This window comes from Ochotona curzoniae, unplaced genomic scaffold (assembly GCF_017591425.1).
Source record: "Ochotona curzoniae isolate NIBS_2020 unplaced genomic scaffold, NIBS_Ocur_1.0 contig_3520, whole genome shotgun sequence".
Taxonomy (NCBI): Eukaryota; Metazoa; Chordata; class Mammalia; order Lagomorpha; family Ochotonidae; genus Ochotona; species Ochotona curzoniae.
The window spans coordinates 18270277-18295457 of record NW_024465894.1 but is presented as its reverse complement, the minus strand read 5'-3'; the positions used below and the strand labels follow the sequence as shown (position 1 = coordinate 18295457).

At 44.6% G+C, this 25181-nt stretch overlaps 1 protein-coding gene across 2 annotated transcripts in view; it reads right to left on the bottom strand.

The window, feature by feature from the left end:
• Nucleotides 1–24663, bottom strand: part of ATRN (attractin) — a 114153-nt gene extending 89490 nt beyond the window's left edge. For both annotated transcript variants that reach the window (XM_040981760.1, XM_040981759.1), the window contains exon 1: nucleotides 24195–24663. In XM_040981760.1, the coding sequence (XP_040837694.1) occupies nucleotides 24195–24601 (407 nt within the window). In that variant the 5' untranslated portion in view covers nucleotides 24602–24663. The remainder of the gene's footprint in view (nucleotides 1–24194) is intronic.
• Between the last annotated feature and the right edge of the window lie 518 nt (nucleotides 24664–25181).

The window sequence follows — 25181 nt, the reverse complement described above, 5'->3', positions numbered from 1 at the left end:
TACTATATTAATGGCAATTTTGGTTTTAGAGCCTCTGCAGGGTTACTTGATCTGTTTTGTTTATCTGTTGCCACTGGATTCCAGTGGTGCCTGCTGGAACAGCCTAAGAAAGGAGTTTCCCAAGCTGGGCAGCCAGATGTCTCTTGGTGGAAGGGAAGTGTAGTTATCCTTGGTTGCCTACCCTCCATCTTCTACAGAATCTAAATGAGAAAGGCAAACTTCAAGTCCACAGAGACAAAGAAAATTCCCAGAATGGGCCACTTGTTATATAGACCAGTTCTACTGCTCAGCTGTCCACATCTCTTGGTAGGGAAGAAAAGGTTCAGGTCCACATCACCCAAGACATTTCCTGGGCCAGTACATTTGTTATGTCAACATCTACACGCACAAATGCTTTGCAGAATCTCTCTCAGCAATTATGCCAATCTGCCTTGGTATCTCTCAGCAGAAAAGGAAGTCTAAAGAAAGGAGACTGCTTTCTGTCATCAATTAGTTACAGTTAAGGTCTTCAGATGTGTTTTTTTATTTGTTTGTTTTTAAGTAGAAAGGCTGATTTACAAAGAGAGACAGGAGCTTCCATCCACTGGCTCACTCCCTACAAGACTGCAACCGGCTGGAGCTAAGCCAATCCAAAGGCAGGACCCAGGAGTTTCTTCCACGTGGGTACAGGGTCCCAAGGCTTTGGGCTTTCCTGGACTGCTTTCCCAGGCCACAAGCAGGGAGCTTGATGCACAGTAGAGCAGTTGGGACATGAACCAGTGCCCACGTGGGATGCCACTCTTGCAGTCTCTGCGCCAGCCCCTTCATGATGTTTTCAGAGGAACTCACATTTGAGTTAGAGTACATAAAGTAACCCTATTTGGTCATGTTGTGCTACCAAGCTGAAAAGATCAAGAACCATTGTGTTTTCCTAATCTGTAAATGCTGTTCTTTGTTTTGTGATCCCAAGACAGCTGACTGTCCTCTTTCAATTTTCTAGGATTCTTTTACACCAATTACAAGATTTATAATTGGACGTACAGAGGAAGAACAGGGAAAATGGGACTATACTATTTCATCTATACTTGAATCATCTCACAACCGGTTACTTTTCACTGAATGCTAGACTAACTTGCCTAATTATTAAAATGTTCATCATAAATGATAGATTTCTTTCACTATTAATATATTAAAACTACACAAATAGCTTGAGGCAATACTTGATGCCATCATCCCCCACAAAAGACTTACAGTTCCTTCAGGCAAGCATAAAGCTAGCAGCGAATCTCTGGAATCCAATCAGGGATTGAGGTAATTTGGAGACTAGGCTTCAGCCTTTGAGAGAGCTTATCTATTTTGAGTTCACCAGTATGCATGCAACATAGCCTGCTTGGTTTTCAGGGTTCCTAAGTATAAAGGCCTGAGCATAATCCACAGTACCCTTCTTTCTTCACAGGGCTTGAACTCCAATTTTGTCTCCCCAATCCTGCATGACTATCAGGAACCTATAAAATATGAGCAACCACTTTCTGCTCACGCTCTTGGCTAGGTAGTCCAAATCTGCCAATCACGCCCAAGGGAACAGCTATACCAAATGGCAGTTTCATCCTTCAGTCTACTTTTTCTCCAGAATTTTGATCTTTTGGCTTCTTTCTTGCCTTTCTTGCACTTCAAAGCCTTCAGACAGAAATTTCCACAGAAATATTTTCCAGGTTTTTTAGTACTAAGTTGGCTTAGAAAAAAAATACCACTGACAGAGTAAAAATGCCACCCAAATAACTTGTTTTCTGCTATGAGATGTTCCAGGTTCATCCTATAGAAATTTCCAGTCCTAACATGAAAGATGCCAATTTTCTGAGTTTTTCTATGTTTTTCAAGTCAGAATTATGATCTGGAGAACAGAATCCAGCACTAGAATTGCTCACAAATGCTCCCTAGGCTGACGTCAGGAGCTTTCAAGAGAGAATCAGAAAATATATTTTTAAAAACCAAAATACATCATGAGTACATACAGACATTCCCAACTCAAATTTAGGATTTTATGACTTTTAGTCAATTTCTCTGATTCTTCTCAATTTCTATATATTCTCTCTTTTGCACACCAAACCCCAGGACCCCAATCCAATGTAATTATCCACTTGCTTTCATCCTTGGGAAACTATCCCACTAGAAATATGCAAATTCCTACATTTTTAAAAAAAGATTTATTATTATTGTTTATCGCAAAGTTAGATATACAGAGAGGAGAAGAGTGAGAGAAGATCTTCCATTCATTGATTCTCTCCCCAAGCGGCCACAATGGCTGGTGCTGCGCCAATCCGAGACCAGGAGCCAGGAACTTCATCCAGGTCTCTCATGCGAGTGCAGGGTCCCAAGGCTTTGGGCCATCCTTGACTGCTTTCCCAGGCCACAGGCAGGGAGCTGGATGGGAAGTGGAGCTGCTGGGATTAGAACCGGCGCCCATATGGGATCCCGGCGCTTTCAAGGTGAGGACTTCAGCTGCTAGGCCACCACGCTGGACCCAATTCCTACATATTAAAGTCACTTAAGGGCCCAGCAAGGTGGCGCAAGTGGTTAGGGTCCTCGCCTTCCACGCCTGGGATCCCATATGGGCACCGGTTCTAATCCCGGCAGCTCCACTTCCCATCCAGCTCCCTGCCTGTGGCCTGGGAAAGCAGTCAAGGATGGCCCAAAGCTTTGGGACCCTGCACCTGCATGGGAGACCTGGAAGAGGCTCCTGGCTTCGGATCGGCATAGCATCGGCCGTTGCGCTCACTTGGGGAGTGAATGATCTGACAGAAGATCTTCCTCTCCGTCTCTCCTCTCTGTATATCCGCCTTTCCAATAAAAATAAATCTTTAAGGTCACTTGAAACATTCTATGTGTTAGCCTCAAATTGATATACAATTAGCTTCATATTCTGCATTTTATTTTTATGGATTGTATATCATTTTAATTTAGTTTTGACTTATACTATGGTAAAGAATTTGCATGGTTCTAAAGCTTAAATCACAGAACCAAGTACTCAGTTCTCTGAGATGACAATCCCTTATAACAGTCACTATAAATATTCAATGATAAGAGGAAAATAATATGAAGGAACAAAGCTAAAAAAACAAAAACCTAAGGTTCCAAACATTTAACTGACATTCTGACTGGCCTTTTCATACCTTTTATTTGTATACTACCTAACACTGTGGAAATGTTTTAACGTCATTTAACACTACAAAGGACAATCTGACTTCTACTTACAAATTGGGAGAAAATAATATCAACAGATTCTTACAGTGAATTTTTAGGACCAAACACAAAACATCTGATGCAAGATTGGAAACACAAGGGAGTAAGTAAACAATCACATTTTAGGCCTAAGTGGACCCAAACATGAGATAAGAACATCAACTCCATTTTAAAGTCAACAGTATGAAAAAAGAAAATGACTCTACAAAAAATGACCAGGAAGTCTTAAAGAGATAGAACCTTTAGAAATTAAAAAATGTCACTGGAATAAAATGTTAAGTTAAACAGGAAATTAAAGGAACAGTGTAATGGCATACAAGCTAATCCTGCTGCCAGCATTCCACATGGACACCATTTAAGGATCAGGTGCTCCACTTCCTGATCAGCTCCTCCGGCCTGGGAAAGCAGCGGAGGCTGGTTCACTTCTTTGGGCCCCTGCACCCATGTGAGAGACCTAGAAGACGTTCCTGGCTTCATATCAGCTGAACCCTGAAGGCTATGGTCATTTGGAGAGTGAACCAGCAGATGGAAGATCTTTGTATCTCTCACTTGCTCTCTGTAGCTCTAAGTGTCAAGATAAATAATTAATCTTAAAATGAGTGAGAGCAAGTCACAGTAGCCTAGTAGCTAAAAGTCCTCACTTTGAATACACTGGGATCCCATGTGGGTGCTGGGTCTAATCCCAGCAGTCCTGCTTCCCACCCAGCACCCTACCTTTGACCTGGGAAAGCAGTCAAGGATAACCTAAAGCTTTGAGACACTACACTTGTGTGGGAGACCCAGAGGAGGCTCCTGGCTCCTGGCTTTGGATTGGCTCAGCTCTGGCCATTATGGCTACCTGGGGAATAAGTAGACAAAAGATCTTCCTCTATGTCTCTCCTCTTTGTATATTTAACTTTCCACTAACAATAAATCTTTTAAAAACTTAAATAGAGAGCGAAATAGCAAATTAAACAACGGTGAAAATTTCTGACTTGGAAAACAGACCTGAGGAAATTATCTGAATACAATTGAAGGAAATAAACAGAAATTATGAAACTGACAGCAAAAGAACAGAAAGAAAAGGCAATCTGTGTGTTTCTCTAAAACACTACCTGAAGGAGAAATCAAAACAAAACAAAAAATCAGGGGAAACATTAAAAATATTAAGCCTGATCATTTTTCAGAAATGATGACAGACTTGAACCTCAAATCAAAGAAGCACGTATATAAGCAAAAATAAAAATTAATCCACATTTGGGCACACTACAGTAATATTATAACAGCAACCAAGAGTCTTGTTTAGAAGGGAAAGAAATGACTGAGACACAGAATACAGATACAAGGAAGTACAGCAGTGAGAAACCAGACTGCAGCAAAACAACATGTGAGATTTACTTCAAACTCTATGCTGACTGGTGAGGCGAGAGAAAGGTACGGCAAAGTGTAGTGTGCAACTGAGAAAAGATGGGCTCCAGGGCCAGCACTGCTGCACAGCTAGTGAATCTACCACCTGCAATGCCAGCATCCCACTTGGGTGCTGATTCAAGCCTAAACTGTTTCACTTTCAATCCAGCTCCCTGTTAATAGTCCAGCAAAAGCAGAGGAAGATGATCCAAATGCTTAGACCCCAGGCATCCACTAAAAACGGGAGGAGCTGGCATGGTGATACAGCAGGCTAATCCACTATGCTGTGGCATCAGCATTCCATATGGACACCTGTATGTGCCCCTGCCCGTTTCCCTTGCAATTCAGCTCCATGCTTATGGCCTGGGAAAGCAGCAGAAGATGGCTCAAGTCCTTGGGACCCTGCACCCAAAGAAGAGACCTGGAAGAAGCTTCTGACTCCTGACTTTGAATCAGCTGAGTTCTAGCCACTATAGTCATCTGGAGAGTGAACCAGTGGATGGAAGACCGTCTATGTCTTTCCTTTTCTCTGTAAAACCTGCCTTTCAAATTGAAATAAATAAATATCCAAAAATATACATAAATCTTAAAAGATGGGGGGGTCTAGCTCTGAACTGAAATGTCACGGGCCCAGTGCAGTGGCCTACCAACTAAAGTCCTAGCCTTGAACGCGCCGGGATCCCATATGGCCACCAGTTCTAATCCTGGAAGCTCCAATTCCCTTCCAACTCCTTGCTTGTGGCCTGGGAAAGCAGTTAAGGATGGACCAAAGCTTTGGGACACTGCACCCACGTGGAACCTGGAGGAAGTTTCTGGCTCCTGGTTTTGGATCAGTGGAGCACCAGCCATTGCGCTCACTTGGGGAGTGAATCATTGGATGGACAATCTTCCTCTCTGTCTCTCCTCCTTTCTGTATAATCTGACTTTGCAATAAAAATAAAATAAATCTTAAAAAAAAAATAAATATCTCAAAAAAAGGAAGGGAACAGAGGGAGGGAGGCAGGAAGGAAGAAAGGAAGGAAGGGACAGAAATAGAAGAAAAGAGACAAAGTATTGCTTTTAAAAGCATGTACTAGGACCTGGCGGCATGGCCTAGCAGCTAAAGTCCTCGCCTTGAACGCACCGGGATCCCATATGGGCACCGGTTCTAATCCCAGCAGCTCCACTTCCCATCCAGCTCCCTGCTTGTGACCTGGGAAAGCAGTCGAGGATGGCCCAAAGCCTTGGGACCCTGCACCGGTGTGGGATACCTGGAGGAAGCTCCTGACTCCTGGCTTTGGATCGGCACAGCACCGGCCATTGTGGTCACTTGGAGAGTAAATCATCAGACAGAAGATTTTCCTCTGTCTCTCCTCTCTGTATAATCTGACTTTGTAATAAAAATAAATAAAATCTTAAAAAAAAAAAAAGCATGTACTAGCAGTGGATATTGTGGCACAGAGGACTTAAACATTTACTTAGGGAGTGAACTGAGAGAAGATTTTGTTTTCTACCAATCTCTCCCTTTCTCTTAGTCATCCTGCTTTTTAAATTAATAAATACTCTAAAAAAATACAGACAAAAAGACATCTACTGGTATAAAACTATCCCTAAGACACAATGCTCAGTGAGGTGGGGCAGGGAAAACAAGGTACAGGTATGCCATTTATATAAAAACAAAGGAGGTGTATGAGGCTACGATAAATGAGTAACTGTTTACACATGCTGTTAGCACACATGGAAGGCTACACAGAAAAACTTTAACCCAGACAACTCCCAGGAAAAGGGAAATTTCTCACCATATTTCCTTCTGCATCATTTAAATGTATTGTCCTCTTTTTGAAAAGATCATTTTGGGGCCCGGCGGCATGGCTTAGTGGCTAAAGTCCTGGCCTTGAAAGCACCAGGATCCCATATGGACGCCGGTTCTAATTCCGGCAGCTCCTCTTCCCATCCAGCTCCCTGCTTGTGACCTGGGAAAGCAGTAAACAATAACCCAAGCCCTTGGTGCCCTGCACTCAAGTAGGAAACCTGGAAGAAGCTCCTGGCTCTTGGCTTCAGATTAGCACAGCTCCAGCAGATGTAGCCACTTGGAGAGTGAACCAGCAGACATAAGATCTTTCTGTATCTCCTTCTTTCTGCCTATCTGCCTTTCCAATAAAAAAAATAAATAAATAAATCTTTAAAAAATAATAAAACAGGGCCTGACAGATGACTCAATGGTAAATTCCACCCCCGCCCCTTTTAAGCACCAGGATCCCACATGGGGACTGGTACATGTCGTGGCTGCTCCACTTCCCATCTAGCTCCTGGCTAGTGGCCTGGGAAAGCAGTGGAAGATGGCCCGATGCTTTGGGATCCTGCACCCACAAGGGAGATCCGGAAGAAATTCCTGGTTCCTGGCTTCAGATCAATTCATCCCTGGCCATTGCAGCCATCTGGGGAGTGAACCAGCACATGGAAGATCTTTCTGTCTCTCCTTCTCTCTGTAAATCTACCTTTCTAATAAAACTAAATAAGTTTTATTAAAAAAAAAAAAAAGAGCAATGCATAGTGGGGTCAGGGGGTTGGTTTATTTATAAAAATAGATCTTTTTAAAAATAGAAAAAATGAGTAAAACAAAGTTCTCACATGGCCCAGCAATTCACTCCTTGGTATATATGTGTGAGATATGCTCATGTCCACAAGAAAATCTGCACACAAATTTCACAGCAGCATTTTTCATAGTACACAAAAGGCAGAAACAACCCAAATGTCCCTCAACTGATAAACGGACAGGAACTGGTTTAGCAATATTGTGGAATATGACTCAGCCATTTAAAAAAAAATAAGGTATTAATACATTCAAAAACAGAGGAAGTACTAGTACAACATAAACTCTGAAAATATGGTAAGAAAAATAATTCACTCTCACACTGGATAACCTATTACATTATGTGATAAACTTTACATAAAATGTTTAAAATTGATAAACCTTTAGAAATAAAACACAGATTTGTTGCTTAAAAGGGTGGAGTAAAACAAAGAGTATAACAATGTGGAGTAAACAAAGAGTATAGGATTTCTTTATGAAATAATGAAAATACTGCACAGGTGCTTTATTTTTAAGATATGTAAAGGGCAGATGTGGGTCTGCAAGCAGACAGGGTCTGGATCACTGGACTCAAAATTCCACCTATGGAGAAAATTTCAGGATCTGTGGTCTGAGTGTGGAGTGTATGTCAGAACTGGACTGCCACAGTTGTTGGAGCCTGTGTAGTGGACAACATGCCCAGATGCACATATGACAGTCTGCAGAGGACATCTAGTACCATGGAAGGCAGAAGACATTGGACAGCTCTCCTGGCCAGGCTTTGACAGCGAGTATCTGGGCAAGGGGAGATTCTAAGGTAAACTATGTCAGTCAATGGACCTTGGAAGGATTTCCTTATCCTTGGAGCAACAAAATCAGCAGCATTTCAAAACTATCAATACTGCTTCAGCAGTACCCTTGGAATATATCAGGGACCCTGGGATGATACTGGGTGGCTGTCCCCGATTCCAGGGTACCGATGTGGTTGGTCTGCTGGGAGCGGCCCTTTCCTCTTCTCTCCCCATTTTCCCCAGAAAGGTGAAAAAGAAAAAATTGAGGCAGTTGTCTTTTCCACTTTCCCCCACTCCTTGACCCTTCCCATCCTAATCAGTGGTCCACATGGACATGCATCCTTAACTATGTAAACATCACCAAAATTTTTTATTTTTATTTTAGCCTAGTGGCTAAAGACCTTGCCCTACATGCACCAGGAACACATATGGGTGCAAGTTCTAATCCTGGCAGACTTACTTCCCATCCAGCTTCCTGCTCGTGGCCTGGAAAAGCAGTTGAGAACAGTTCAAAGCCTTGGGACACTGCATCCACATGGGAGACCCAGAAGAGGCTCCTGCTCCTGGCTGTAGATCAGCTCAGCTCCAGCCATTGCGGCCACTTGGGGAGTGAATCAGTGTACAGAAGATCTTCCTCTGTCTCTTCTCTTCTCTCTGTATCTGACTTTCCAATTTAAAAAATGAATAAATACATCTTTAAAAAAGAAGAAGAAGAGCTACCACACATGCAGGCAAGCATGAGATCCAGGCTGGGGGAAGACCTGGTAGGAGAACTTGAGGAACTCCCCTGCTAGTTTGCAGCTCCCACTGGGGAGCACAAGAGCTGTGGCTAGGGAAAGGCCAGGCCTGACAAGGTTGCAGACATGTTAGCACATGTGTGAGCACATCTGGAGGCAGGCCAGGTTTGTCAGTCCACAGCACATACTGGAGTGAGAGGCAGGACAGGGCGCAGGCCAGGCACTGTTGGACCTCAATACCCACCAGTTCACATGCGGATTGGGAGTGGGCTGGGAGTGGTCTGGGAGTGGGCTAGGCTGCTGCACCTCTGACAATTGCTGGGGCTGGGTACAAATCATGTCAGGCTGGACTACAGTAGTCTCTGACTGGTGCAGGATCTGGAGCATGCCAGGCAGGAGAACTGTGAGTAATTCACTGCTAGGCTATACCTTCCACTGATAAGCACAAGAACCAGGGCTGGGGACAGGCCAAGCTGGACAAGGCAATGGCATGGGTCAGCTTAAGTGAGGGCCAAGGGTGTGGCAGGCTAAACAGCCACAATTGCCCATTGGTGTGCCCAAGAAATTAACAGGATATGGGCTAGACTAGGATAGGCCACAACAGAGGATGGCACATGCAAAAACTAGGGCTGGCTGGCAGGCCTAGTAGGATTTAATGGGGATCGTACCAACTAGGCACCTGCTGGTATGTTGCAGGCTGGCTGGGCTGGGCCACAGCACCCGTTGGTTTGAGTAAGATACGAGGTTGGGTGGGACTGAGCAGGCAGCTGCATCCACCAGTAGATGTATTGGCTGGTGCATGTGACAGACTGACCCTATTCTGACTGGCATACACAAGAATCAAGTCTGAGGTCATCCCTCAGGTTTCTTGGGGCAAGGTTTCTTGGGGGACTCTCCATCTAGAATGATGAACTCAGAACCCAAACACCCCAGAAAAATCACAGGATCTATGATTTGTCCTTGGAGTGTATGTATTGGGGCTGGACCTGCTCAGTTGCTGATGCCTCTGCAGTAGACAGCATGCCCAGATGCACACAGGGAACATGACAGTCTGTTCATCTGGCCCAGCAAGAGGTGACAACCTCATCAGAGGATGGAAAGCAGAAGAGGTTGGACAGTTCTCCTGGCCAACTAGCAGTGTGGTCCTAGGTCTTAGGTGCATTAAGTTAGACTATCAACCAACAAACCTTGGAAAGATTTTCTCAACCCTTGAGCAATAAAAGCATCAAAGGACTGTCACCCATTCCCAGGTGACAACAAGGAGCAGCCCCCTCATACTCCTTCCCTGCAGTCACAGGGGAAAGAAACAAAGTGAAACATGTGCCCCACCCACCTTCCTCCACACCTGACCCTCCCCACCCTAATCAGAGGCCCAGTTGGGTGTGCATCTCTCAACAATGCAAACAATATTAAAATGAAAAAATAAATAAAAATAAAATGGTAACACTATATGACATACAAATCCATAAGAAAGAATTGTTGATGCAGAAAAAAAATACATGGAACAATTAGGATAAAGAGGAATTTCAGGAGGGAAAAAACCAAAAAATTGGGGTTTTTTAAAAGATTTATTTTATTTTTATTACAAAGTCAGATATACAGAGAGAAGAGACAGAGAGGAAGATCTTCCGTCCGATGATTCACTACCCAAGTGACTACAACAGCCGGAGCTGTGCTGATCCGAAGCCGGGAACCAGTAACCTCTTCCAGGTCTCCCACACCGGTGCAGGGTCCCAAGGCTTTGGGCCATCCTCCACTGCTTTCCCAAGGCACAAGCAGGGAACTGGATGGGAAGTGGAGCTGCCGGGATTAAAACCGGTGCCCATATGGGATCCCAGCACGTTCTAGGCGAGGACTTTAGCTGCTAGGCCACCCTGCCGGTCCACCCCCCCCCCAAAAAAATTGTTAAAGAAACCTTTACTTGTGCAACTTTTTATGAATAAAAATGGTTATCCAGCTGCTAAGGAATGTAAATTCTAATCACTATATTTCTTAAAAGTAATTCAAGGCAATCTTTAGTAACTATTTATAGTACACCAGAAACCGTATCATTGCCATTACATAATTTTTTAAAAAGACTGATATAAAGAAGTAAACATAGGGTCCAGCATGATGGCTCAATTGGCTAATCATCCCCTTGCAAGTGCAAGAATCCCATACGGGAGCCAGTTCATGTTCCAGATGCACAAAAGATCTGTCTCTCCTCTCTGTCAATCTTTCTGAGAAAAATAAAATTTTTTAAAAAGGAAGTGAACATAAAAGTTATACTGGAGGCACTTTAAAAGTCTGAAAGCCACTACTACAAAGAAAACAAAAATTCACACACACCACACAGATGCATGAAGAGAGCTGTAAAGAACATTAACGAGAAGGGGGAGGAAAGGAGGAGAGGGGAAGGACAACAGCATAGTGGCTCAACAGGCTAATCCTTCACCTGCAAACACTGGTGTCCCAAATGGGTGTCAGTTCAAGTCCCGGCTACTCCACTTCCAATCCAACTCCCTGTTAATAAGCAGGAAGCAGCGTGGTAACCTGGAAGAGGCTCCTGCCTCCTCATTTTGTCTGACCCAGCCCTGGCAGTTGTGGCCATTTGGAGAATGAACCAGTTTGGATGAAGATCTCTCCCATCTCTCTCTCCCTCTTTGACTTTCAAATAAATCTTTAGTAAAAAAATTATTAATTGAATCATTATATATAACAGCCAAAGTTGGAAATTATCAATGCTCACTAGCATTTACACTGGAGTTCAGTAATGAATTTAACTGATTGTGCTAAAGTTTATCAGCAGAGACAAATTTCATGTATGTTACTGGATTTTTCAAAAAATAACATGATGGTCCCGGCGCAGTGGCGCAAGTGGTTAAGGTCCTTGCCTTGCACGCCCGGGATCCCACATGGGCACCGGTTCTATCCCAGGAGCCCTGCTTCCCTTCCAGCTCCCTGCTTGTGGCCCAGGAAAGCAGTCAAGGACGGCCCAAAGCTTTGGGATCCTGCACCCACGTGGGAGAGACCTGGAAGAGGCTCCTGGCTTTGGATTGGCATAGCATCGGCCGTTGCACTCACTTGGGGAGTGAATCATCAGACGGAAGATCTTCCTCTCTGTCTCTCCTCTCCTCTCTGTATATCCGCCTTTCCAATAAAAAAAATAATAAAAATAAATCTTAAAAAAAAAAACACTATCTTGTTTTTGGAAAAAAAGAAGTTGTTTATAGACAGACATATCTTTAGTGAAAGTAGAAACATACAAGGGAAATAATAAACACAAAACCTCCAGGCACTTCTGGGGAAAGAGTTAGGCAACAGGATTACAGAGGAGTTGGCCAGGGATAGGTCACATTTTATTACTTCGAATAACACAAATACAACGGAATTTAGCAAGATTTAATGATAGAGACATGAATGTTCGTCTTATTATTCTATCTTTTCCATGGGCTTGCAATATTTAAGATTGAAAGTTAAAGATGGGGGCCTGGCGCGATGGCACAGTGGTTAGGGTCCTCGCCTTCTATGCTCGGGATCCCATATGGGCGCCGGTTCTAATCCTGGCAGCCCTGCTTCCCTTCCAGCTCCCTGCCTGTGGCCCGGGAAAGCAGCCGAGGACAGCCCAGAGCTTTGGGACCCTGCACCCTCGTGGGAGACCCAGAAGAGGCTCTTGGCTTCGGATCGGCATAGCATTGGCCGTTGCGCTCACTTGAGGAGTGAATCATTGGACGCGAGATCTTCCTCTCTGTCTCTCCTCTCTGCATATCCACCTTTCCAATAAAAAAAATAAAGTTAAAGATGGGGCTGGTGTTATAATGAAATGGGTTAAGACTGCTTACAATGCCAGTACCCCGTTTCCCAATGCTGGCTGAAGTCCAGGCAACTCTGCTTTTGATCTACCTCCTTGCTAATACACCCAGGAAGACAGCAGAGGATAGTCCAGGCACTTGGGGCCCAGGCACCCATCCAGGACACCCAGCGTTCCAGGCTCCTGGCCTTGCCATTACAGCTCTTCATTGGTCCCTGCCTTTCAAATAAATAAAAATAAATCCTTTTTAAAAAGAAAAAGGCAGGGAGTAAGAATTTGGGAGGGGTGAATCTCAGATTCTACATAATTGTACCATAAAATTCAAAAGAAAAAGAAAAGGCACAGGAACTAAACTAGCACCAAACACAGTATCATTTTAACACAAATAGTTGCCTTTTTTTTTTTAAGATTTACTATTTATTTGAAAGACCCTGTTACATTCTCTGATTCAATTCCCAAATGGACTCAATCACCAGGGCTGTGCCAGGTCAAAGCCAGTACCCAGAAATTTCAGGCAGGTCTCCAATGAGGGTGTCATGCTTTTAAACAACTGGACCATCTTCCACTGCTTTGCCTGGTGCCTAAGCAGGGAGTTTGGTCAGAGGCAGAGCAGGGAAGCCTTGAAACAACATCAGATGTAGGAATGCTGTTGTCACAGGAGGCATCTTCACTTGCTGTACCACAGTACCCGCCCTGCAATTAATTACATTCTGTCAGTGTTGGTCAGTGTCCCCCACCACTGGTCCAAATGCTGCTGCAATTCAAAGGCAGTAATTATGTCAGCATCTCACATGTTTGGCAGTTGTGTGTCTCAGCTGCTCCACTTTGGATCCAGCTCCCTGTTAATGGCCTGGGAAAAGCAGAAGAGGGTGACCCAAATGTTTGGGCCCCTGCCACCGACATGGGAGACTTGGATAAAGCTCCTGGCTCCTGGCTCCTGACCTTGTCCAGCCATGGCCACATGAACATCTGGAGAGCGAACCAGAGGATGGAAGCCCTCTGTGTGTGTGTCTCCCTGTTTCTCTGTAACTCTTTCAAGTAAATAAATAACTAAGAGAGAGAGACAGGTGCACAAGACACAATTATAATTTATGTTAGCTCATAAAATGAATAAAATTCTGTAAATCTGCCTCAAGATCACCTTTGCCTAATCTTCTAACCAAAATCTTCGCGATGCTTTGTAAAACATCTCTAGTACTTTAAAAACCAATGCTAAAAAGAGAAAATTAAGTGACAATTATAGCCAGCTTAGCTTTTTCAATTTGGAAAAAAACTATCTACACAGGAAATGTGCTATTTAAAAAGAAATGCTTACAAATAGCTGAAAACCACTACCATGTCACCATTTAGAATAGGAAAAAAAACTTAAAAAAAATAACTATAAAGCAAACTATTTTTAATAGAATAAAACTGTTAACTTTAATCTCTGTTCTAATATATACTTGATCCCAAAATTGAATCAACTGTTATCTACAAACCATGTTTTTCCTTAACATAATTACACTACATAAAGTAACAAAGGGCAAAAATCAAATTTTTCTTTTCTATTGTAAATAGTCATAAACTGCATTTAAACTATAATATTTACTAACAAATTATTTTTTAAATTATCTTATTAAAAGGGAATACCTGAAGTTTTGGATTTTCTTTTTAAAGATTTATTTTTATTATTTTTTTATTGGAAAGGCGGATATACAGAGAGGAGAGGAGAGACAGAGAGGAAGATCTTCCGTCCGATGATTCACTCCCCAAGTGAGTGCAACGGGCCGATACTATGCCTATCTGAAGCCAGGAGCCTCTTCCGGGTCTCCCACACGGGTGCAGGTTCCCAAAGCTTTGGGCTTTGGGCCGTCCTCGACTGCTTTCCCAGGCCACAGGCAGGGAGCTGGAAGGGAAGCGGGGCTGCCGGGATTAGAACCGGCGCCCATATGGGATCCCGGGCGTGCAAGGCGAGGACCTTTAACCACTTGCGCCACCTTGCTGGGCCCAGTTTTGGATTTTTTAAAATTTATTTAACTGAATGGCAGAGATACAGAGCCAGAGGGAGAACAAGAAAGATGTATCCATTGGTTCACTCCCCAGATAGTCCCAAAAGCTGAGCAGACTAGACGGAAGCCAGCAGCCAGGAGCATCATCCGGATCTCCCTGACAGGTGACAGAAGCTCACACACTTGGGCCACCTTCCACTACTTTTCCCAGGTCATTAGCAGGAAGCTTGACTGAAAATGGAGCAGGTAGGACACCAACTGGCACCCATACAAGACATCAATATCATAAGTGGTTTTATAAATTATGCCACAACGCTGACCACAAAATGAGGTACACAGACAGAGAACATGTGTTCCCATCCATTGGTTCACTCCCAAAATGCCCACAGCAGCCAGGGCTGGGCTGAAGCCAGAGCCAGGAGCAGGGAGGGAAACTGGGTCCCCACAGAGCTGCAGGAGCCCGTCACCGCGGCCTGCCAAGGTCTTGCAGCAGCAGGAAACTGGAAACAAGAGTCAGGGCAAGAACTGTGGACGTGCACTTCCCAACCACCAGGCAAGCACCTGCACCCAAAGGCACGCCGCAAGATTACACATTTTGTAAAAAGATTTCTGAATCAAAACTTTAGAAAGCACCATCAAGGGATGTTGCTGTTTTGATTCTTAACAGCATCTGACATAATTCCAGCCCTTCATGCTTACTGACTTATAATAAGCAAATTAAATTCTTAGAATATAAAAAGGACCAAGAGGAATTAACTGGAAAAGTCAGTCACTTAATTAAATGCTAATAATGTCAAATCCTAAAAAAAGAAATTAATCCATAGCCAAAATGAATTTCTTGAGCCAGCCTTGTGACTGCTGTGAGCTAAGCTGCCACCTGCAACGCCGCCAACCCATATGAACACCAGTTCAAATCCTGGCTGCTCTACTGCTGATGCAGATTCCTGCTAAGGTGCCTGGAAAAGCAGTGGAAGATGGCACAAGCACATGGACTCTGCCACGCATGGGAGAGACCCAGCGAGAGCTTGGGGCTCGTGGCCCTGGCCTGGCGCTGCCGCAGTCATCAGGGCCGCCTGGGGAGTGAGCAAACAGATGAATACCTCTCAAGCTCACACTCTCTCTTCTCTATCTTATAAGTAAATTTTTAAAATATCTCCTCCCTTAAGTGAAAGAGAATTCTAAGTAAGTAAATATGTAGAGAAGTAGCTAGAACTGAGCCTCACTGAACATGGAATATGAAAAAAATCAAAAATTCAAAGAAAATCCTATGATCCCAAGCACTGAAAAAAAAGCAGTTAAACAAATGGAGAATAAAAGGCAAGACAATCTTAAGAAAGCAATCCTAAAAAGAAAAAAAACTAGAAAAAGGTTAATAAAGGACTAGAGAAAAAAAAGGAGAATTGAAGGAATAAAAGAAAAGGAGGTTAGATTGGTAAACTGTATTAAAAGTCACTTTTTCCAAATTGTGCCCGAGAAATCAACAAAAATGACAGAGTGTTATTTAAGTAGAAAACAATTTTTAACATAGGTAAGTGGCTGATAAAACAGTAGATACAACTATTTTAGAAAGTAGAACTTAACTTTCTTTCAGCTTTGGAAACAACATTCTGTTAAAAAGAAAAATCAATGTAAGATTTTTGTTGGGCCCAGCACGAAATCCTAGCGGCTAAAGCCTACGCCTTAGACACTTCCAGGATCCCCATGGGTGCTGGTTCACATCTCGGCTGCTCCATTTCCCTTCCAGCTACCTGCTTGTGGCCTGAGAAAGCAGCCAAGGATGTCCCAAAGCCTTGGAACCTGTATCTATGTGGGAAACCCAAAGGAAGCTCCTGGCTCCTGACTTCGGACAGGCTCAGCTCCAGCCACTGCGGCCACTTGGGGAGCAAACCAGCAGATAGGAGATCTTTCTCTATCCTTATTTCTGTTAATCTACCTTTTCAATAAAAATAAATAAATCTTTTTTTAAAAAGATTTTTTTTTGTTCAGGGTATATATAATTCTTAAGATAAAGACAGCCTGGGTGGGACTTTTCCCTTTGTTTCTCCCCTGACTCCAGACACAGGGGAAAAAATGATGATATTAGTGTGAAAACAATGGTATTACCCACTTTCCTGTAGTCCTTGACCTTTTGTTCCCAAGTAACTAAGTAAGATTATTTTTTTAAATTATTTAATTAAAAAAAAGATAAAGACAGCCTACAAATGTATAAAATCAACTAGTCATATTTAACAAAAAAACTCTTTTAATCAAAAACACTGCTTTCTGCTACAGGTTTCATCTGTCTTATAAATTGTTGTAAATAACAAGCACTTGCCTATCTTGAGAACTTTCTGGAGTTAATGATGTTATAGTTGCTTTAGTTGACTAACCCTAGTCAGCTAATCTTATCTTGCTCTGTTTGATAGGAATTGACCCATTTTTAAAAACAGGATATCCAATTATAACCGGGTTTTAAAAAAAACTTAAAAATATGGGCAACAGGGCCCAGCACAATGGCCTCATGGCTAAAGTCCTCGTTTTATATGTGTCAGGATCCCATATGGGCAGCAGTTCTAATCCCAGTGGCTCTGCTTCCCATCCAGCTCCCTGCTTGTGGCCTGGGAAAGCAGTGGAGGACAGCACAAAACCTTGGGACCCTGCACTCATATGGGAGATCTAGAGGAAGCTCCTGGCTCATGGCTTCAGATTAGCTCAGCTCTGGCCATTGCAGTCACTTGAGGAGTGAATCATCAGACACAAGATATTCCTCCCTGTCTCTCCTCCTCTCTGTAAATCTGACTTCCCAATAAAAATAAATAAATAGTTTTTAAAAATTGACAACAATACTTCACAAACCCAAAACATACAGCTGCAGGCAACACTTGGCCCAGAGATTCACAAAATCATCGTGTCTCTGGCCCCACTTTCTCTGCCTTCCTTTCTCTCTGGAAATGAGCCCTTGGAACCACAAGGTGAGTCCAGCTGAGGCAGTTGTGGACATTACAACCTCACAACACAGAAGACAAAGCATCACCTCTGGAATCACCCAGGAAGCAAAACCACTCAGATCACTAAGTGAGTCACATGTCCATCTCAAAACCATCACTGCAGCTAATGCTTGTAATGGTTCGATGGGTTCCCCTAGGGCAAGGGCAGGGGAAAAGTCACGACCACCTTCCAAATTCATTCCTTTCCATCCCACCTTACCCATCCCAAGCTCTGCTCTACAACATCCATCTATATTTGGTACATATAAGGTGTGGCAAATTCTAACTTTGAGTCCTGTGACTACAAGTGATCTGCAGTCTTTGCAAATACATTCATATGAGGATGTATCCTACATTTGTACATTCAACATTACGGTGTTTGTAAGAGAAGGATCGTAGACTCACAGGAGAGTATCATGAGTGACAAAGACTTCCCTCTGCAAGCCAACAAATGCCAACGTTTATGGGTAACTCCAGAAGAGAAGAAACAGTCTTAGGAACAGATTCTCCCTAGAGTCTCATGAGAGCACAGGGTGGCCAGGATCTTGGTTTCAGAGTTCTAGCTTTCAGAACCATCAGAGAATAAAGTTTCATTGCTTTAAACCATCAAGTTGTAGTATCTCAGTAACAGTGCTAGAAAACCAATACACTAAGCAAGATAAACCCCTGTACAATCTCTTCATTCTTTCCTGAATGTTTTTTCTCCTCCACACAAGTCTCTTCAGACTAAATCTCTCACATTTGCTCCCAAGTCCTTTCTCTCCCCTAAGCTGTCTCTCAGAACCCCCAAAAGAGTTACTTTCTCCATCACATATAAATACAGCACCACAGATTGTCTGCATTTTTATTACAAAGTTCTAACTGGCAAGCTATCTTCTTGCAGCATTATGAGCTGAGAGGAAGTAAGATCTGATTCTTACACATCCTCAAGGCACGCCTAGTACTCTACACACAACAGTCACTCAGAGTATCTACAGGGGCCAACATCGCAACTCAGCATGCACGCTGCACCAATGCTTGCGATGCTGGCAGTCTGTATTAGAGAGCCAGCGTGAGTTCCAGCTGCACTACTTTCAACCCAGTTTCTTGCTAAAAGCAACCCTGAAGTACTAGGGTCCCTGCCACCAAGCAAGAGTTCCTGGCTCCTGGCTTCAGCCTGACACAGATCTGGTTGACATGGCAACCTGGGGAGTGAACCAGTGAATGGAAGATTTTTTTCATCTCTCTTTTTCTTTCTCCCTCCCTCTGCCTTTCAAATAAACAAACATTTTGAAAAGAAGATAATTATGAATAGAACAGGTTAATGATTCAATGATTCATCTCCAAGGCGAAGGGTGTGAGCTAAGAGAATTGCCAATTAAATATTTTCAAGAAGTGAAGATGGGTTTTAGAAGATAGAACCTAGATAACTAGGGAAGGAAAAAAAACCTAGGGATATGAAAAAGGAGAGTGCTAAATTTAGCAAAGATGCAGAAAAACTACAAAGCATAAGGATTTGGTTAGGGAAAAAAGATATGTATAAAGGAGTGGGAATCTTATTCTGAGGATCATTTTATAGGTAAGAAAAGGAATGTTTTTAAAAAGCTTCAAGTGGGACTGGCACTGTGATACAGCACGTAAAGTTGCTGCCTGTGACACCAGCAAGCTGTATGGGTTGGTGATGATGCAAATACTGGCTTCTCTACATCTTGAACCAGCTCTATGCTAATGGTCTGGGGAAAGCAGTGGAAGATGTTCCAAGTGTTTGGAGCCCTGCCACCCACATGAGAGACCTGACAAAGTGCCTGCCTCCTGGCCCAGTCCTAGATACTGCTGCAGCCACCCAGGGAGTGAACCAATAGATGAAAAATCTGTCTTTCCTTCTTTATCTATAACCCTGACGCACAACGGAAGATTATCCTTTTTCCAATAATGATAAGAAGTTTAATAGATATGACTTAATATGAGGTGACAGAAAAACATGTCAATAAAATTGCCCAACAAACAGCAGATACGTCAGCAAAGTTGAGGAGAATATGGAACAAAACATATGATAGTCATGGGTTAAAATGACTTTTAAGAGTCCTAAAATACAAAACTGCATTTCTTCCTTTTTCAAATCTACTTATTTATTTCACTTTTTATTTGAGAAGCAGAAGATCTTTCAAAAGTTGATTCCCTTCCCAAATGCCTGTAACAATCAGTGCTGAGACAGACCTGCGGTCCATTTGAGTCTCTCACACAGGTGGCAAGGACTCAAAACACCTGGGCCATGACCTGCTGCCTCCCAGGGTGTGCGTTAAAGAAATCTGGACCTGAAATATTAAGAGGAAGCTGTATGAAAGCAGAATAGCCAGGGATGAAACCAGGGACTCTGTGAGATGGGACATGGGCATCCGTCCCAAGCACCTGCTCCGCTGCCCCAAAATCTGCCCCTGTACTCTCTCTTTAAAGACACCTGTATGGAGCAGCACATTAGATGCAGCTCTGAGTCCGAAAATATAACACAAAGTAACACAAAACAACTACTACTCCTCTGCAGTTTACTTCTCCCAGGGAAGAAAAACGAGGCATACTGGACTCATGACCATAACAAATATGGAACTTTCAGGTTAATACTCCTTGAGTAAGTTCTACATGGGAAGAAAATTTTTACCTTCTTATTTTTCAGAGTTTTTATTTTACTAGTTAGAAATGTATGCATGCCTTAACAAACAGCAGCCACACAGACGCAAGTAAATTAGAGTTTGTTTTTTAACATACTAACTTGCCCATTATAAAACTCTTATTTTCTTTCTTTATATCTCAAAGTGTTTTTTGGAATTGGGTCAGTCCTTCCAAATGATCACAAAGGATGACGAGGCTAGGGAAAAATGACACCAAATGGCACAATGGAAAGCGCAGAACTTGGGGATCAGATAAGGTCTGAGTTCAAATCCCAAAGTATAAATTTTATGATCTTAGGCAAGTTATTCAATAGCTCCAATCTATTGGAGCTCCAGTTTACCCATCTACAATGTGGGAATCACTTCACTTTAGGGAGTAAGGTTATAATTTCTAGAAGGCGTCTGGCACAATGCTTGGAAAAAGGGAGCAACGGGTACAGCTACTCCTGTGACATCTACCACTGTTACAGCATACACACCACACAGCAGAAACTCAGGGACGCGGGCGGGGGACTGCCTCTGCTCTTCTCCCAAGTCACTAGGCTATTCCATTCTACTCTTCTGCAGGTTCCGCAAAGCAAGGACTTCAAACAACTGAACACCTATTGATTTTATAAACAGGTTTAACATCCCTGCTTGGTGGCATGTATTTATGCTCCCAGAGAAAAACATGAATGGCGATGTCATAAGCAGAAGAAAATGATCACTGAGTGATAAGAATTCACATACAAATGAATGAAAACGGTGCTGTCTTAGAAATACTCCAAAGATTCTATAGTTACTTTTGTTAAACTGACACCATTAACCTTATCCTCTGTAATTAATCACTTCTGTAGCAACTTACATTAGGAAAAAAAAAATTAAGTGACTAACTTACAAGCACAGAATAACCCAAATTTTATAACATCTTCAACTTTAATCCTCAAGTTGTCCTGAGGATTAAACAGTAAAACACATAGGAACATGCCTGGCCAAGCCCCTGGCTCAGAGTTTGCACTCAGCGATAACTAGAGAAGCCTAATCCTGTTGTTATCACATGTTCCTTTCAATTATTGAAAAACACCTGTGATGCCAATTATGAGAGAGGATTTACAGATCTAAAAATCTTAAAACATACAACAGCTTGATGCCCTTCCAAGCCAGAAAGGGATCCGTGCAACACTTTCTGGCTAACTGACACAGAGGTTTATGAGTTACATCAGGATATGTATCACTTGGGACCAGCTGCTGCCTATGACACCAGCATCTCATCCATGCACTGGTTTGGGTCCCGACTGTCCCACTTCCCATTCAGCTCCCTGCTAATGTGCCTGAGAGGGCAAGGGAGGATGGTCCCAACACTCAGGACCCTACATTCATGTAGATGAAGTTCCTGGCTTCAGTCTAACCCAGCCCCAGCCGTTGTGGACATTTGGGGAATGATCAAGCAGATGGAGGATCTGTCTCTAATTGTGCCTCTCAAATAAGTAGAGTGTATATGTGTGTGTGTGCGTTTCACTGTGATCAAAACCACCATTTTAACTCATCCCAAAAAATTCTTCAGCTGAAAATACAAGTCTTTTTAAAGGACCAGAGGCAAAAGTTCTTCCTACTTTCAGTTATTAAAAACACAAATTCCAGAAGCCCACAAGATATGATGGTATCGTCAAGACCAAAGTCCCAACTGTTTTCCCCCTGAGTCAGCCTGGACACCAGCTAGTACAGACAGGGAATGTCCACAGTATCAGGGGAGCCCCTTCCCTCACACATGACCCCATCTGAGACAACCAGTTTCAGGACTGCTTCTTCCCCACCACAAGGCTCTTCTCCAATCCTCTGGACTCCCAATGCAGCCACTCGGACCTCTCTCCCCCGCGGATCCTCCCTCATACACACAGGTGGCTTCCGTATTTGCATCTACCAAGTGCATATCCTGAGAACATCCCAAAGTCACTGTCCACAAAACACAACTCCAAACTGAACTCACTTGAGACCCGCTGCTCTTGAGTGCCTGCATCTGTGAGCAGCATTATGGTCACCCAAGCCAGGATTTCATTTTCTTTCCCTCATCACGCTGCTCCCTCTCCCCAGCAGTACACCAGCTTCAAGAAAGACCTGGTTGTCTTACCTCCGTAATACCACACAGCACACCATCACTGCCTACATCCAGGTTTTACAATCACTGTCCTGACCAAGGCCAACACATCTCCCCAGGCTTCTCAACACCTCTCACACCCAAAGTAGGTGCACCTGCTCTGAACATCACAATGCTCTGGCTATGGAGAACCCCACTGCCCTGCCAAGCGGTGCTGGATTTTCACAGCTTAAAGGACTCTCATTTCAGCCTTCCTTCCATTCACCTGATCATGGAAGCTCCTTGCATCTGTATGTATTTTTAAATACTCTGGCTCCACCAGCAAGGCCATGTTAGCTCTGACTCCCAATGTAAAAGCCACCGTGCCATGAAAATAAGAGCAAACCGGGTATGCCGTGCCACCGCTCTTGGGGTCTCCATTTGTTCAGGCTCCTACCTATTTCCCCAGTCTTGTCGTGCTCCATTTCATTTTACCTGGTCAGCCACCCCCTGCTCTCTCCAGCCTGCCACGATCAACCCTTATCCCCAAGCTAAGAACTCTGTCTGGCTTACCACTAGTAACTTAGAACCTAAAACAAAAGTGTGCTTAACTTGTATGTGTGTATGAATGCAACTCACCAATCAGAACACTTTAAGTTACACATCCAGCCCCTCCACCCACGGGTCCTCCAGTGGCTTAGTTTCTCCATTCATAAAGCTCAATGCTAAGTACCCTGAAAGACCCCACCTCACTTGGGTTGCCAACTCTATCATTTCAAACTTGTCTCTCATCACTCTCTCTTACACGTAGCAACAAAATTTAGCTTGCATCCTCCCTTCCTTCTGCAATTGTCCCCCCAAGGAAATGTCCAAATCCTCTGTCTCAAATGCTTGAATCCAAGGTTATCCCCCCTTCTCATTCGCCTTTCTTGCACACGCCCCACTTCCACACTGAATTCCCACAGGTTCACAGCCTCGCTCAGTTTTCAGATCAAATGTCACTTCTACTCAAGACATCGCCCAAAGTCCCTGGCACTTACAACTCTGTCAGAACACCCCATTTTTATTTTGAAACCATTTACCAATATCTTTCCTGTATTTCTTCGTAAGCTACCTGTCACTCTTGGAAAAGTACAACATCTGTCAAAGCAGGGACCCTGTCCATCCCTGCTCGTCCAGATCAGCCATGGAAGGCATTAGCTAAGGACCCACCAAAGGCAGGAATGGGTCTGCGACTCTATGACGATGGTTACTTGTGCACACGTCTTTCTCCTGGTATATTCCAAACTCCTTGTGGACTCGGCCAAAGTCTGGCTAATCTATTTGTTTGAGTGTCTTATCCAGAAAGCCTTGCACAACTGAAGCCAAAGAACAGATAACTGCTAATTAATTAATTAATTAACGAACTCCCCAAGAGGTTACAGCCCGGAACCAGAACCCCACACTGGCCAGAACCCGGCGCACACAGGAGTCCCCTTTTAGCCTCACTCGATTGCAGAACCTGTTTCCATCGACTGCACCCAGTGAGTTCCCAAGGGCTGTTGCTCACTTTCCTCCAGCCAGGAGACCTCACACTCCTGTCCTCTCCCTTCTATCTCTAGCCAACAAATCGCTGCCAGGGTCCAGTTTTGTTATTTTTTTTTCTTTTCGGTGAACCCCTAATCTCAAGTTACCTGGGGAGCTCATCAGGCCAGAGGGCACACGGGGATGCTAAAAGGATAAGCTGAACTATAACCAAGTCACTCACCTTTTTCCTTGATTGGAAACCGACCTGGCCTCACACATCAGCTCTGAGACTCTTACGGACCCTCAGCAATTCCTCCCATTCAGACTGCAGCACCCCAAAATTCCTCTGGATAGCCTCCACCCCTGCCTCCTACCTTTTCACCTTCCATGACGGGAAAACCCCTGACCCCAGGCCAGAGATAATAATCTTCCCAGAAACAAGTCAACCCCGTAGGGCAGCCCATCCCTCCCCACTCCCGGGATCACCTCGAGCGCCCCTCAGCTCCGGCCTCGGGCCGGGCCCGACCCTCCACCGCCAGCTCCACCGTCTCCCACCACTCACCTGAAGCGGCCCCCGCAGTGCTGGCATTGCTCGCCCACCCAGCCGGCGGGGCAGACGCACTGGCCGGTGCCAGGGTTGCAGCGGCCGCCGTTGACACAGGGCCGGTCACATTCCTTGGCCTCGGCTGCGGCGGAGCCCGACACCACCGCCGCCGCCGCCGCGGCCTCGGCCTCCCGAGGCAGCAGCAGCAGCCCCAGCAGCGGCGGGAGCAGCAGCAACAGCAGCCGCGGTGGCAGAGACGACGGCGACAGTAACCACGGGAGGCGCAGCCCGGTCCCCAAGCCCGGCCTCCCAATCCCGGTCACGTCCGAGCCCCGCTGCCGCCCGCCGTTCCTGCCCGCGGGCGCTGCCGTCGCCGCTGTCCTCCTCCTCAGCCTCGCCTCAGTCGCCGCCGCCGCCACCACCATCTTCCCGGGGCTGAGACGGCGCCCCGCGAACACATACACACACACACACTCACACACTCACACACACACACTCACACACCGCACGGCCGGCTCCGCTTCGCCTGGCCGTGCGGGGCGGGGCTGGGCGGACGGTGGCTCGAGCGGTCAATCCCGAGGGCGGGTCCAGAGCGCGTGGGCGGGGCGGCGTGCGCGCACGCGCAGACCGAGCTTCCCCAGCGCTGTCTCTGTGGCGATGCCGCTCCCCTCGGTTCTCTAGCAAAGCACCCTGAGCGCTTAAGCTTTCCTTCGCCTTTGGTCCGCGACGCTAGCAGCCCCGACGCGTCTCCCGTCCTGCTTACAAGCCAGCCTCCCTGCTAGCCCGGCAGGTCGCGATGAGGGTTGCGCTCGTGCAGACACTGTACCCACCAGGCTAAGAGACTTTATGGCCCCCAAAAGCAGTGTAACCACGCTGTCCGATCTTCCGTTTGGAATCTGGCATGAATCTGTGACTGCGTTAAACAGGTAAAAGATATAATGGAAGTTGCCACGTGTTTACTCCAGCTCAGAGCTTTTATTAATATATTTATTTGGAAGTCAGAGT